This window comes from Pangasianodon hypophthalmus, chromosome 22, assembly GCF_027358585.1.
Source record: "Pangasianodon hypophthalmus isolate fPanHyp1 chromosome 22, fPanHyp1.pri, whole genome shotgun sequence".
Classification (NCBI taxonomy): Eukaryota; Metazoa; Chordata; class Actinopteri; order Siluriformes; family Pangasiidae; genus Pangasianodon; species Pangasianodon hypophthalmus.
The window spans coordinates 8,498,701-8,512,529 of NC_069731.1; the positions used below are offsets into that span (position 1 = coordinate 8,498,701).

The 13,829-nt window shown below is 38.2% G+C and overlaps 1 protein-coding gene across 3 annotated transcripts; it reads right to left on the reverse strand.

Annotated features, from left to right (window-relative positions):
- Window positions 1-3,055: 3,055 nt before the first annotated feature.
- fzd6 (frizzled class receptor 6) lies at window positions 3,056-13,829 on the reverse strand. 3 transcript variants are annotated; one of them, XM_026924518.3, is made up of 6 exons: window positions 13,572-13,829; window positions 12,164-12,549; window positions 7,980-8,176; window positions 6,810-7,824; window positions 6,542-6,690; window positions 3,056-5,595 (listed from the first exon to the last, which is right to left on the reverse strand). In XM_026924518.3, the coding sequence occupies exons 2-6, from the start codon at window positions 12,347-12,349 to the stop codon at window positions 5,220-5,222; spliced, it is 1,923 nt and encodes a 640-aa protein (XP_026780319.3). In that variant the 5' UTR covers window positions 12,350-12,549; window positions 13,572-13,829; the 3' UTR covers window positions 3,056-5,219. The 3 variants fall into 3 exon arrangements, with proteins under 3 accessions (XP_026780319.3, XP_026780318.3, XP_034154003.2); XM_026924517.3 differs by having other exon boundaries at window positions 13,509-13,829; XM_034298112.2 differs by lacking the exon at window positions 13,572-13,829 and adding an exon at window positions 13,151-13,475.

Below are 13,829 nucleotides of genomic sequence, written 5' to 3' on the forward strand. Positions count from 1 at the left end.
AGAAAACTACCTAATAATTAATATAAAACTTACAAATAATACACGATAAATATCAACATGTCAAACTTTCACTCCACCGCGGTGTAGTACCTTCTGCGCCAACGTCATTTAACCACGCCCACATACGCATGACGCTACTTGAATAAGAATAAAATGCAATAAAAACTTTTACCTCGATTTAAATGTACTGAGTGTAGTCCACTTCATGGGCATCTTAGTGTTTTCCTCCGACATGTGGTTAGACAGAATGTTAATAAAATAAGTATAATTTCTCCTGAGCGGTAGATACAGACAACAGGACTAGCAGATCACGTGGTAACGGAAGGTTTAAAAAAGTACTAGGCCACTACTACAACTACTATTACTACTACTAATAATAATAATTATTATTGTTGTTGTTGTTATTATTATTATTATTAAGCAGCTGTATCCTTTTTTTTTTTTTTTTTTGCTATGCATTAAGTATAACACTCGCTTATATTATATAATTTTTACTACACAAACCTTTACATTAAATGGATGTTAATAGCAGAAGCAGACGTATATCATTAACCAAAACCACTGTTAGGACTCAAATTGTGCAATTTAAGAACTTATAACTGTCAAATCTCCTGACCATAATATACTACCTGTTAATAGGCCTTCACTCACATTCACTCTCAGACAAGAGCTAAATGTTTTCATGTGTTTGTGGTAAATTGCACAAAACCTTTTCTTCCTTTCTCTTGATTCTGATTGGTCAGAAGGTGTTGCTCCATTTTTTAACACAGGTTCCTGCGTATTTAGTGTTTTCCTACTTTAACACACTCACTTCAGTGTTGGGAACCCGTGTCGTATAACAACGCAGGTTAGACAAGTGTCTGTGTAACAAAAATGTTTAAATCTCGTGTCAAAATTTGATATCAGATTTCTTTAGGTAGTCTATCACACTCTGCACTGATAACAGTGAAATATACAACAAAATGAAGATGTGGGGAAAATAACAGGCAAGAAGCAGGTGCTTATTCTGATCAGTGTTGTCAACTCAGTGTGAATAAATACTCTGAGGTGTTTTACAAATTATTACAGAAACTGTTTTAACTGCTTTGTTAAAAAAATTGTATATATGATTTTTTTTAACATATATATATATATGAGTTTTTATTTTGGGAATATTTTTATTGGCCATTGGGCAGCTTTTACCATTCAGACCTGGCAACACTGGACACCAGAGCAGCCAATCTTCTACAATCCCCTTCGAAATTATTGGAACTGCTTTGCCAATTCTTTTGTTTTTGCTATACGCTGAAGACATTTGGGTTTGAGATTAAAAAACAATGAATATGAGATGATAGATCAGAATTTCAGCTTTCAATTCCTGATATTTACATCTAGATGTGTTGAATAACTTCGAAGGTGGCAGAGCACCCAATTAAAGTAAATAACACTTAATATTTAGTTGCCTGTCCCTTGCTTGCAGTAACTGCATCACACCGGCGACCCACTGACATCTCCAAACTGCTGCATTCTTCTTTTGTGATACTTTTCCAGGCTTGTACCTCAAATTCTTTCAGTTGTTGTGTGTTTCATGGGGTTTCTCCCTTTAGTCTCCTCTTCAGAAGGTGAAATGCATGCTCAGTTGGGTTAAGGTCTGGTGATTGACTTGGCCAGTGTAACACCTTCCAGTTTTTTTCCCTGATGAAATCCTTTGTTGTGTTGGCAGTGTGTTTTGGGTCATTGTCTTACTGCATGATGAAGTTCCTCCCAATTAGACAATGCTTGTCCAGTGGCTCTGATGGATTTTCCTTCTTTTCTCAGCTTCAAAATGGCTTGTTTTTCTCCCATAGACAGCTCTCTGGTCTTCATGTTGATTTATATTTTTAACAACAAATGAAGTCTTCAAAGGCGAAACCCAGGGCTCAAACCAAGAGTAGATATTCAGAGCTATTAATTATTTAACCAATCTAACAGAGCACAAACAAACAAAAGGTGCCATGTTCTAAGTTGATTAACACATCTATCAGGAAATGAAAGCAGAAATGCGAATCTATTGTCTCATATTCGTCTTATGATCTCAAACCCAAATGTCTTCAATGTATAGCAAAAAAAAAAAAAAAAAAGAATTGGCCTTGCTGTTCCAATACTTTCGGAGGGAACTGTACATAAATGCAAGCAAAGCAAAGAGTTTAATGACTACTAAACTCATCAGGCAGGTGTTAGTTGTGTGTTTAATACAGAAAGTCACATTTAACATTCCTGCATGGTTTCCTTTTACATATTTAATGTTAAGGCTGCATAACTGACAGCTTGGTGTATTGTGCAGGACATGTAAATCATAGCCTAAAAAACAAAGCTACTTTCTGGCCTTGTACCCAAGTGTTGAATCTATCAACAGGGGTGGGCACAGGTTTATATATGTGAATGGGACATGGTCTTAATTTTCTCTTCTTTTACATTTTCTCTTGTATGACACATTGCATGCTTTAGCCTTGTGTATAAGGGAGAATAGGAGAACAATAAACGATGCATTTACTTTTTAACTGAAGGCAGTTTTATTATAAAACATTTAAAATGTGAATGTTTATAGCAACATTTTGAATGAACAAAGTACAAGGTATAAAATTATATTGAATACATACTGATTGAAATAAAATTCTAAGAAAATATGAAAAATTCATAAATCCATTTCTTCTTTCACACTGTGGCATGAAGTCATAGAGTGCCAGTGGGCTGTTCTACCTCATTCCAGACTCTTTTTTCCTCTACCACATAAATACACATCCCATTTTGCAAATGTAACATTTCAAATATGCACATTCCTTTGAAAAGAATGTAGTTTTAACATGACATGTAATTTAAAGTTTTGTCGGTTATTTACTAGATATTAATAAGCATTTGGTAATGTCAGGTCAGGTCAAGGTAATCAGTACTCAATGATTTCTTTCTCCCACATTAAAACAACTGTTTGATTTTCTTTACAATGAACTAACAATGAAATATTTGCTACTTTCTTTCTTTTTTTAGTGTAGGTGCTTGCAGTAACAAGTACTTTAAATGAAAGCAAACAATGTAGTAAATTAATAAAGTGTTTATCAGATCATTTAACATGTACTCAGAAACAGAATTGAAAGCATATGAGAGAGCAGACAATTATAAACTTGCTCTGATAAAAAAAAATCAGTGGCATTTCTGAAATGACTACTGTAACGTCATAGAGATACCAGAAACAAGGTACAGATAAAAAAAATCTATTTGAGCTATTTGAAATAAAAACTAGCCTCGTAATAATTCGCTGATTACAAGAGAAAACAGAGGTTGTGTTATGTGGCGCACCAAGTAGTGTTGCTGCGTTAAAGATGCTGAGGTCCTGTTACTGTCTGTGCATTGTTTCACATTTCAAGTTCCTCACACCTCCCAAAATAGTGCCAGTAGATGGATTCGCAATTCTAAATTGCTCCTAGGTGTGAATTAGTTTGCTAGTGTGTGTGATGCCCAGCAATGGACTTGCATCCCATCCAGGGTGTATTGCATCCAGTGTTTTAGTTTACAAAAACACAACTTAGAAATGTCCACACTACTTATACTCCTATTAAAAACATAATGGTTTTTTGAGTAAAAAATATGATTGTTGTTGAAAAACACTGTGCCTTTTTTGATTTCATCTTAAAAAAACAGGAAATATATATGCAATGTGTTAGACATATAACTTAAAACTATTTAAGTAATAAGTATTTAAGTAATACTTAGAATTTAAAATGCAAAGCTATAACAAATGCAATATTCTTTTTCTACAGGTTAGTTAAGAAGGGGAAATGTTTACATGAACATACAGTAAAAGCTGTGAACTAAATGTCTGACAAAGAACTACTTGAACTCAACAGTGTTAATACCCTTCCAGTCCACTTGCATCATAATTATGCCACAGAAAAAACTGTGCTATTTATCCAGTGTAACTTCTGCATGTAGGAGTTGACTCAGAAAAAACAAACAGTACCAAAAAACAAACAAATGAACAAAAGACAAATCACCTCTATATAACAGTGGACTAATAATTCAAGTTTACACTCATCCAGCATCTCAGTAATATTTCCAGAACATTTGACCAAATTTCTCATTTTCCAGGTGTTTTCCATGACTGAAATACTAGATTACAATATTTCAGGTTTTTCAGGATGTGTGGTAACCATGAACATGAAAAATTCATTGCAACATATTTCAGGATTCAGACAACAGATTTGGCCTGATGGGATCTGGAGGTAAAATGAACAGTTGTGTGCAGTGTGTGCATAGTTCTCATGAACTGGACCTGTCCCTGGCCTGAGGGCAGAACAGATAATGGTGCTTTTGAAATGAGAACAAACAATGGGCTGCTGCACCTTATTTTGGCATCATACTTCAAATGAAGCACAAAGACAGTTAAGATGGCATTCTTGGGAAGATTGCACTGGTTATGATGGCTGCAGTGTCTTGTGGCCAAAGTAAATGTGACTTGAATGGCAAGTTTGTCAACACATAACCTATATCCTGAAAACAGTGTAAAACAAACTAATAAGGGATTGCAGGATTTGATCCAGGGGTGTCAAACTCATCAGGCCACATTACACTTAGGCCATCAACATATAATATATTAGAGCCTGTGCTTATTAACTATAAGCCATGATAATAATCACATTTCAGTGATTTTATCACAGGAAAGCGTGTTCTTAGGCACAGCATGAAGCAGAATAAAACCCCCTTACCCATGATAAAATTACTTTAAGGCACGCCCTTGTGTGGCTTCCATAAAATGGCAACAAAAACAATTTATAAAATCCAGTGTTCAATAAATAATTTATTATTAATAATATACGCAAAAAAAAATTGTTCACCAAAATCGTGTAGTCTGTTTATGGCAAGCTTAACCTAAAGGGGAAGATTAGAGCATTCTATAGACAGAACAATGGCTTAAATGTAACAGTTTTTTAACAACGCAATAATACGGAATTAAATTTTACAGTGGCTTATAACGCGACTCAGCCAATCACAAAAGTATTCGCCCCTTGAACATTTCCCCCAGTTTGGTAGTGTTATAACTTGGAACTGAAATGGGCTTGACTGGGGATTTTATGTCATTTTATGTCATTTTAATTGGGGATTTTATGGGGGTTTATTTGTAGGGCTGGATAAGAACCTTTACTAGGCCAGTCCTGGCCTGCAGGCTGCATGTTTGACACCCCTTCTGTTCAAACACATCACTCATATTAGGGGCTCTGCAGAGGCTCCCCATTGCCACTGACTCTAATGGAACTGCCAGTTTTGCTGCTCTTTTGCTCCTTGCTGCTCTGGCTAGACACCTTTCCTGAGGCAGCCTGCTCCTGTACAGATGATTTAGACGAACCCCGCATCTCAGACCCTGAACCAGGTGTTCCCTTGTAGTAGTTGCTAGTGGTGAAAGGTAAGTCGTGGTTAGTGGTGTTGGTTGTCTGAGCACTGGTGTTGGTGCCCATGGACTTGGAGATGACCTTGAGTTTGTGTGAGCTGGACTTGTAGTGCTTTTTCTTATGCTGCACACGGCTGTTGTGCTTCAGGAAGAATTCGCAAGACTCCTGCAAGACACGACGACTCTCACTGATAGGGCTGTGTGAGGGAGAGAGAGAGAGAGAGAGAATAAATTCTTGACAAAGAGATCTTTAACTAAATGCAAAACAAATTACTATATTTCCTCTGAAAATTGGAACAGTGTTGTTCTGCTCAATAGACTGTGTCAAAGAGCAGCTTTACTAATGAACACACTGACACTCAAATAACAGCAGGCTAACAGCAGAAGTGAAAACTCCCCAATGCAGACCAGAGCAAATGAGGCAAGTTCAGTTGGGGAATCACTGAAGACAATTCAGTCTAGTAACGAAAGGCTGAGACTGACCTGTTAAATTAGGTTATGAAGTCCAGTGTCAGTAGAACATCATTAGACATGAGCAACAAGTTGTTACCAGCTACCATCTTTATAGCTAAATATAAGTAAAAGCTAAATATATACAAATTTCACAACAGAGAAATCAGCTGACTATGTGATTCATTAGCTAGCTACCCAATTAGAGAACAAATAAATTGTTCAACAAGGAAAAAAAGCTAAAAATCCAGCACTCCTGAATCTTTTCTCTACTTATAGTATTATAGTGGACAGTTCCACTTTCCTGTTTGGTTTATTATAATAATAATAATAATAATAATAATTATTATTATTATTATTATCATTATTATTATTATTATATAGTCTCACACTCTTTCACTCTCCTCATTGTGTGCCCTGTCACTGTACATTCATACTGTTTTCACAATGATTTAACTGTGAATTGAACTGTGAATTACGTCTACAGGATTGTCAGGTTGACTCAGAGCAGCTCAGGAACATCAAAGATTATAGAGTATATTTTACTCCGCTGACTCAGTAAAAATCTTTTTTTATTTCTTAACAAAACCCCTGTAATTTTAATAGGATTGACTAGTGTACTTGTTTGAAAAAAATGTACTGTAAATCATGGCTTTAGAATTAAAGAGATAAAAAGTGAACAGTTGGCCTCACTCTTTCTTGCGTGTTCTGTTGAAAAAGTAGGCCCACTCTGACCAGGTCTTCTTACTGCTAACCCAAAAAACAGCTGAGATACCCACTACAAGTTTCATCAGGTATTTAATCAGGAACAGAGATAGGTCTGGACGAGCAGCATCAATTTTCTAGAAAACAGACAAAAACACACAAGACAAATCAGCATTTATTCATTCTTAATCACGTTCGCTGAAATATATTTGTGTTCATCTATCAATCGGTACAATATAAGAAAATCAGGACTCACTCTGTAGGGGCAGGGGATGCTATACTCCTGACAGTGTTCATTGATCCACGTGTTCTCCCAGCTGCTCCGCAGGGCCTGCTCATACAGGTAGCAGGCCAGCAGTGTGAGCAGAGGAACCAAGTACAGGCCACTGAACACCCCTATGCGTATCATGAACTTCTTCAGCTTCTCCTGGTTGCGCTCATCATGCTGGATCACTTGTCGCACATGGTTAAGTGAAACAATGCCAGCAAGGAGGAGTGAGAGTCCAGCTAGGACACCAAGAGCCTGCGGAGCCAGCACGAACCATCTCAGGGCTGTCAGGTCATATAGGCCAACAAAGCACACACCACTGATACCATCCCCCTCCACCTTATTGAGGGCCAGCAGAATGACAGTAAGGCTCCCTGGGAGGCCCCAACCCACTGCATGGAACCACACTGCCTTCTTCTCGATGGCCTCACAGCTCCACTTGGGCCTTGCTGCAAGAAACCAGGTGATTGTGAGAATGACCCACCAGACCATGCCAGCAGTGAAGAAAAAGTAGAGCATCATGAAGAGCAGTGTACAGACTTTGCTCTGGCTCCCCTGCACCACTGTGGATACAGAGCTGGGCATGCTGGGCTTGTTACATGCCGCCTCATTACCCAGCAGGAATCCGATAAAGTAGATGAGAGACACAAAGCTGTAGCAGATGGCATAGAAGACGATTGGTCGCTCTGGGTAGCGGAAACGCTTGACATTGATGAGGAAGGTAAAGAAAGTAAATAGTGTAGCACACAAGCAAACAATAGAGCAGATGCCAATAAATGTCTTGGCAAACTCTATCTCATGTGTTTTGAAGTACATGTTGCCACACGGAGGAGCGCAGTCCTGAGCACCCAGGAAGGAGGAGCCCTGACCAGGATGGGTCTTCAGCTGTAAGGGACACCAGAAGCCCAAATCTCTACTGGCTGATGAAGATGCTTTGGGTGTTGTTATGTCTTTTTGGGGCAGGTCAGTAGATTCATCTGCAGAGGTGTGACAGGGCTTTAGCCTAAAACACACAGAGAAAATGTGCTTTATGGAGCTGAAGAATGGATAAATAAGCATTCATGAAAGAGTAACTGTATTTTACATGACTAAACAAAAAAAATGTACTTAATATAAAAATACTTTAAAAAGAAGAATATACTGTGTGTGTTTTGTGACCTGTCACAAGATAGCTCCAGTGGCCAAGTGATGTCAAAGGTGGACATGTCTTGTGTACAGTCAGAAAGGACGCGCACACAATGCTCTCGACAGGGCTGACGCACTCGTGTCTGCTGTGTACACTCTGGAACAAAGGCCTGGCACAGGAACAAATGCACATCTGGCGAGCAGTGTAGACTAACCAGGGGCATGAAGTGCTGCAAATGCAAAAACAAAGAGGTTGAACTATGTCTTAGGCATAATGGAAAATATCCTTGCCTTCATCATGGCTGTATTTCTGAATATACCAAACATTTTTATTAATTGGCCCATTACTCTGATGCCTCAAAATCACAGAGTGAAGGACAAGGAGTCCCTCTAATAGTGGTAAGAAAGCACCTTATTGAAACTGAGTTCCTTAGTTTCGCGTTTTGCTAAGGTTATTCCTAAAAGTGTTAGGAATAAATATATCTAGTGAGAGTGTATCTTCTTTTTGTGATGGTGAAATGCTCATGCTTAAATAGACACCTCAGGTTGCCGTCATAAGGTGAAATTAAGTTAACTTGTAGTGTATATATAGCTCAGATATTACATTTATCATATGATCAGGTATTCTGAGGTAATGTAGTGGCAAACAAATTTTGTTTTCCACAAGGCTCTGTTCTAAGCCCACTGCTCTTTCACCTACATATGCTACCCCTGGGTACAATTATTCGTAAAGATGACGTTAGCTTCCACTGCTATGCCAAAGACATACAGCTAGTATATGTTTTAGCAAAGCCATCAACTTAATAAAGTTGAGGAATGTGTAAAGGACATGTGTCACTGGATGCTGAGCAACATCCTCCTACTAAATTCTGACAAGACATAAGTACTCTTGTTTCTATATATAATATAGTGCTCTTATTATTATGTAGTAACTCTGGATGGCCTTTCAGTTACATCATTGGCAGTAGGTATTCAACTTTTTCCCCATGAGCCCACTTCCCACTTTTTGAGAACTTGCACAAGCCCCCAATCAGTTTATGTGATTTAATTTGACTGAATAAATATTTACTATGAATTAATTTTAATTTGCTATAATACCAAGACATTTCTGTGCAGTAAGCATTATATAGGCTCAGTGCCCACAGTTTCTGAGGGGCAACTATATTACTTTTAATTCTTTTAAGCTCTGCACGTTTTTGTTAATAAAGCTTTCTGTGCAGTAAGCATAAATATAAATACACCATAAATATAGACAATAAATATACAAGTCTGAATACTTATAAGATGTTTTTGGTAGGATGTGTTTAACGAAGCTGAAAGACTGCACAGTGTTTTCTGCGCCCCCTCGCAAAAGGGCTACTATAAACTGTAATGCACACTTGCACAAATATTCCGAAGAGTAGACGGCATAATTACAGTACAGGAGAACAAAGCAAAGAAACAGCCAAGAAACAGCCAAGGCTGCTTATGGGGCCCTAAGCAATAACTAACTTGGTTTTCTGTTAGGTGAAAGACAACTGGAGCTATGTATGTACAGAAACTCTCAAGTTCTTTATCTATAAAGCAAAATGTGACACGAACTGAGACCACTTTGTTTTCACAATGCACAAATCAAGTGGACCACAAAACGAACCACAAAAGAACCATACTCAGACTACCTCTGAATGTGGTCTGAGTATGGCTCACTTGTGGGTCACTTTAGAGAGGTCTGAGTTCATCTGTTGCGTTCACATATGCACAAACATTGCTGAGTCATCGATCTGTATGGAAGTAAAATAATGACATATGTCTCTGAAACAAAAAAGCATGCTGAATTGCACTAATTGAAAAATTTTGCAATTCAACATGGTTGTATATTTAGGCTGTGAATATTTCAGTTGGAAACATTTCACACACAATTTCATTATTAAAAATTCAATAATCAATGTTCACCTTCCAAAGTTAATTTCCAAAATATTCAGTTTGTTTAAAAATACCACCTATAATATTCGACAGGAAAATTTCGGTCCATTTCATTTCGCTGTACAAATTTCTTTCACAAATTCAGTGGTTCAAATTCGGTTGGATATTCAACTTTGCACATCCGGGAAATGCAGGAAACACAGTAGAGTACTGACGCATAATCTCCGCTTGCTGCTAGTCCGTCTCAACTTGCAGAAGACCACTAGAAGACACTAGAAGACCAAAGCAACAGGTAGAGCAAGGCCTTCACAATTTGATTTGCCAAAATGGACCAAGTGGAAAGCACAAGTTATTTATCATTATCAGGGCCAGTATATATATGCGAAAAAGCTGATTCAGCCACAAAAGCAGCATTTACGTTTATATTCAATGTCTTTCTTTGATTCCTCAGGAAGGCCTCGCTCTACCTGTTACTTTGGTCTTCATCCACACCCAAAGATCAAAGCATACAATGCATTAAAATGCAAGAACTGTTAATGCAGTGCATTTGTTTTTCGATTAGTGCAACTCAGCATACTTTTTTGTGTCAAAGACATATGTCATTATGTTACTTCCCTAGATCTGAGACCACCTGGAGCACTGAAATGGACAAAGTGTGAAAACACCTTAAGTTCACATGGACCAAATGAAGGCTGTGGGCTTTGTGTGCACTCTGAATACTAGCTATATAGTTAACCATTATTTTTTTCATTTCAATTACATCAACAAGCAGAAGTGTGAAAAAACGGACAAAATGACTAAATCCAATCAATTGGCATTCATTTTCTATCATTGTTTTCGGTCCATTTCTCCTCTTCTGCTGTTTCCTTTTTGTGTTTTTCTGCCCCAGATAGATATAAACACTTCATTATCACCCCTTCTTTGTGATCGTCTGAAATTTCTTATGTTAGTTGCCTATTCTTTTCAGACTACAATGGGCCCCATGCAACTGCACGATACATAAATCTGTTCGCCAAATGATAGTAAACTGTTTTTTTTTCTGTATATCTATTTTAAAAATCATGGGGCCCATAGCAATGGCTTATACCACTTATAGCAAGAAACAGCCCTGCAGTCACCATTTTAAATCACTGTGCAATTATAATTGCCATCAACATTATTTGTGAAGATTTTGCACTTCGTTGTAGACCAATTTAAAGTTTTTGGTCAAAGTTAACATCTTTTTTTCTCTTTCAGACGAAACCCGAATGTGTAATAAATATTATATGTATATGTAAATAAATATTAAATATTTTTTGTTGGTAGTTTTGATCTCACCTGCACCCCATCTGCAATTCCTTTGCACCCCACTAGGGGGGAGGCATGCCCAACAGTTTAAATACCTCTCCTGTATCAGACTCCGGTATCGCAACTGAAGCTCATGTAGATAATATTACTAGGATAGCCTTTTTTCCTTTCTCAGAAAAATTGCTAAGTTAAGAAATATAATGTCTGTAATGATGCAGAAAAACTAGTTTATGCTTTGGTTACCTCTAGATTGTGCTATTGTAAAGACTTGTTATCTGGATGTTGCAGTAGGTGCATAACCAAGCTCCAGTTAGTCAAACTGAAGCAGCCAGAGTCCTTACTAGAACCAGAAAGACCATAATGCCCCTATCATTGTGTATGAAATATAATTTGAAATACAAAACACTACTAATGACATATAAAGCACTGAATAGTCTCACCCCATAGTAACTGACTACGATATTGGACTATTATGATCTACCACACCTGCTTTGTTCAGAAGGTACAGGTTCTTTATCAGTACCTAGAATAATGACATCTACAGCGGTGGCATGCACTTTACAAAGCCCCCAGTTATGGATCAATGTTTTATGAATTAGTGTTCGGGACTCAGATACAGTCTCAATCTCTAGGTCTATGTTGAAAACCTGTTTGTTTAGTCGGGTATTTTGTTAAATAGCCTTTCTCCTTTGTAATGGTGCAGACCTGGGTTATGGGAAACTGGGACATTTGGATGCTGTCACCCCCCTCTCTCATGTGATTACTCATGCAGCACTGATTATGTGCCACTTATTGCCGATATCTGACCCAAGTTTGTTGGATCTGGTTAGGCAAGTTAAAACCCAGTCAGCCCTTTACTGTGTCTGTCACACCAAGAATTGGTAGATGACCAGTGACTGACCAATGACTGACTAATGACAGCTGAAACAGTGTCACAGTCACTCAATACCTAACACTGGGTTACTGAGAGCAGAGAAAACACAAATACCATACATTTTATTGTGGCTAGTATTAAGATGAAGCCCTACCTTCATCTTGCTAGCAGCAATGTCCTGGTCGTAGTGCTCAAGCATGTTAGGGAAGAAGGTCATGTTGTACGGCATGTTGTGACACCACTGCACCTGCACCGGTTCACAGGTGAACAAGCTATGTGCCAGGCATGTGTCCAGTAGCACCACACACACACCCAGCCAGAGCCAGGTGCAACTCCACATGGTGAATAGCTACTCCACACAGTTTAGCTCTGTTGTACAAAACCAAAATTGCTCAGTCCTTTAACATGGGCACAACGGAAAAAGTATCTTGGTAGGCTTCTGGGCAAAAGGTCTGGCTGTATCCATGGAGACAAGCAGCACGTCGACTTTGTGACCACAAACCAGATTCATGCACTAATCACTCCAACACACAGGGGAGTCTGAAACAGAGAGGCACACAACAGAGTCACGGAAATTACAGTATGCAGTAAGCATGCAACACAATTTAAACATATGTCAAATCATCCAGTCTTAACAAAGGTGCACACAATTTACAGCTATTTATATAGGTGGATTTGTGGTGTGAGATGAATGTGAAATTTGGCCAAATATGACAACACTAAACTTCTACGTATAAGCCAAAAACAGTTTGATATTTTATGGCATTTGGCAGACACCCTTATCAAGAGCAACTGACATTTATACACCTGAGCAGTTGAAGGCTTTGCTCAAGGGTCCAATAGTGGAGGCTTGGCAGTGCTGGGATTTGAACTCACAACCTTCGTTTTAAGAGGCCAACAGCTTAACCACTGAGCCACCACTGCTACCAGAGCCAGGCTAAAATAAACTAAAAAACTAACTAACTAAATAAATAAATACATACATACATACATAAATAAATAAAGCATAAACATACCGAATAAATGCCCTGAGACTATCAAAATTAAAAACACTAACTTTTCAACTGAGTTTTGATTCTTATTCTTTGTTGATGGGAAATGAGACCGGAAACTGATACTTAGAATTGGAGATGAAACATACAGGATTTAACAGGATACTGGTTCAGACATGCTGCTAATGCTGGAATGTCGGGAAGTTCGTTTTCAGTCCACGCCTTGAAGTTGGTTGTTTTTAAGTCAGATATACATACAGAGTGTATAATTACAGCAGCCTACACTGACAGGGTTATCAGCTCAAAATACACAGAACACTACACGCTTACAAGAATGAGCTTAGTCGAGTGCTAGTGTTGATCATTTAGGCGAAGTTCGACAGAGCGGATGTTTTCTTTGTCCCGCACGGAAGTCTCATGTCGACCATTTCAAAGCAGTCGCACTTTTCGTGCTTTCATGACTACCCATAAAGCCAAATACACAGTGTATGCTATAAATTAGCTTACTGTGATCTCTGTCGGTGTCGGTCCGCTTTGTTTTGTTCTGTACAGCTCATGTATCCCACTTACGGAAATTCCTCTTCTCCGTCACATTCTGCAGCTGCAAAAACAAAGTTAAAACTCTTCTCTTAGCTCCGGAGCTAAAGACGTCCTGGGAGTGATGGAATGAGTTTCAATAAAGTAGAACTTGTGCAGATACTATGATCTATATTTCATATACGCTGAGTAATGAAACAGAGATCAACGAAACTACGAAATCAACGAGAATCCGTAGAGCGTGTATAAGTGGAGTTTTCAGCGGTTGAAAAGTGAAGCCGTATGATGTCA

Coding starts and splice junctions, on each gene's coding strand:
- fzd6 (XM_026924518.3), bottom strand. CDS start 12,349: ATGTGGAGTTGCACCTGGCTCTGGCTGGGTGTGTGTGTGGTGCTACTG. Junction 6,691..6,809: donor GCATCCCCTGCCCCTACAGA/GTGAGTCCTGAT, acceptor TCTGTTTTCTAG/AAAATTGATGCTGCTCGTCC. Junction 5,596..6,541: donor AACAGAACACGCAAGAAAGA/GTGAGGCCAACT, acceptor TCCCTCACACAG/CCCTATCAGTGAGAGTCGTC.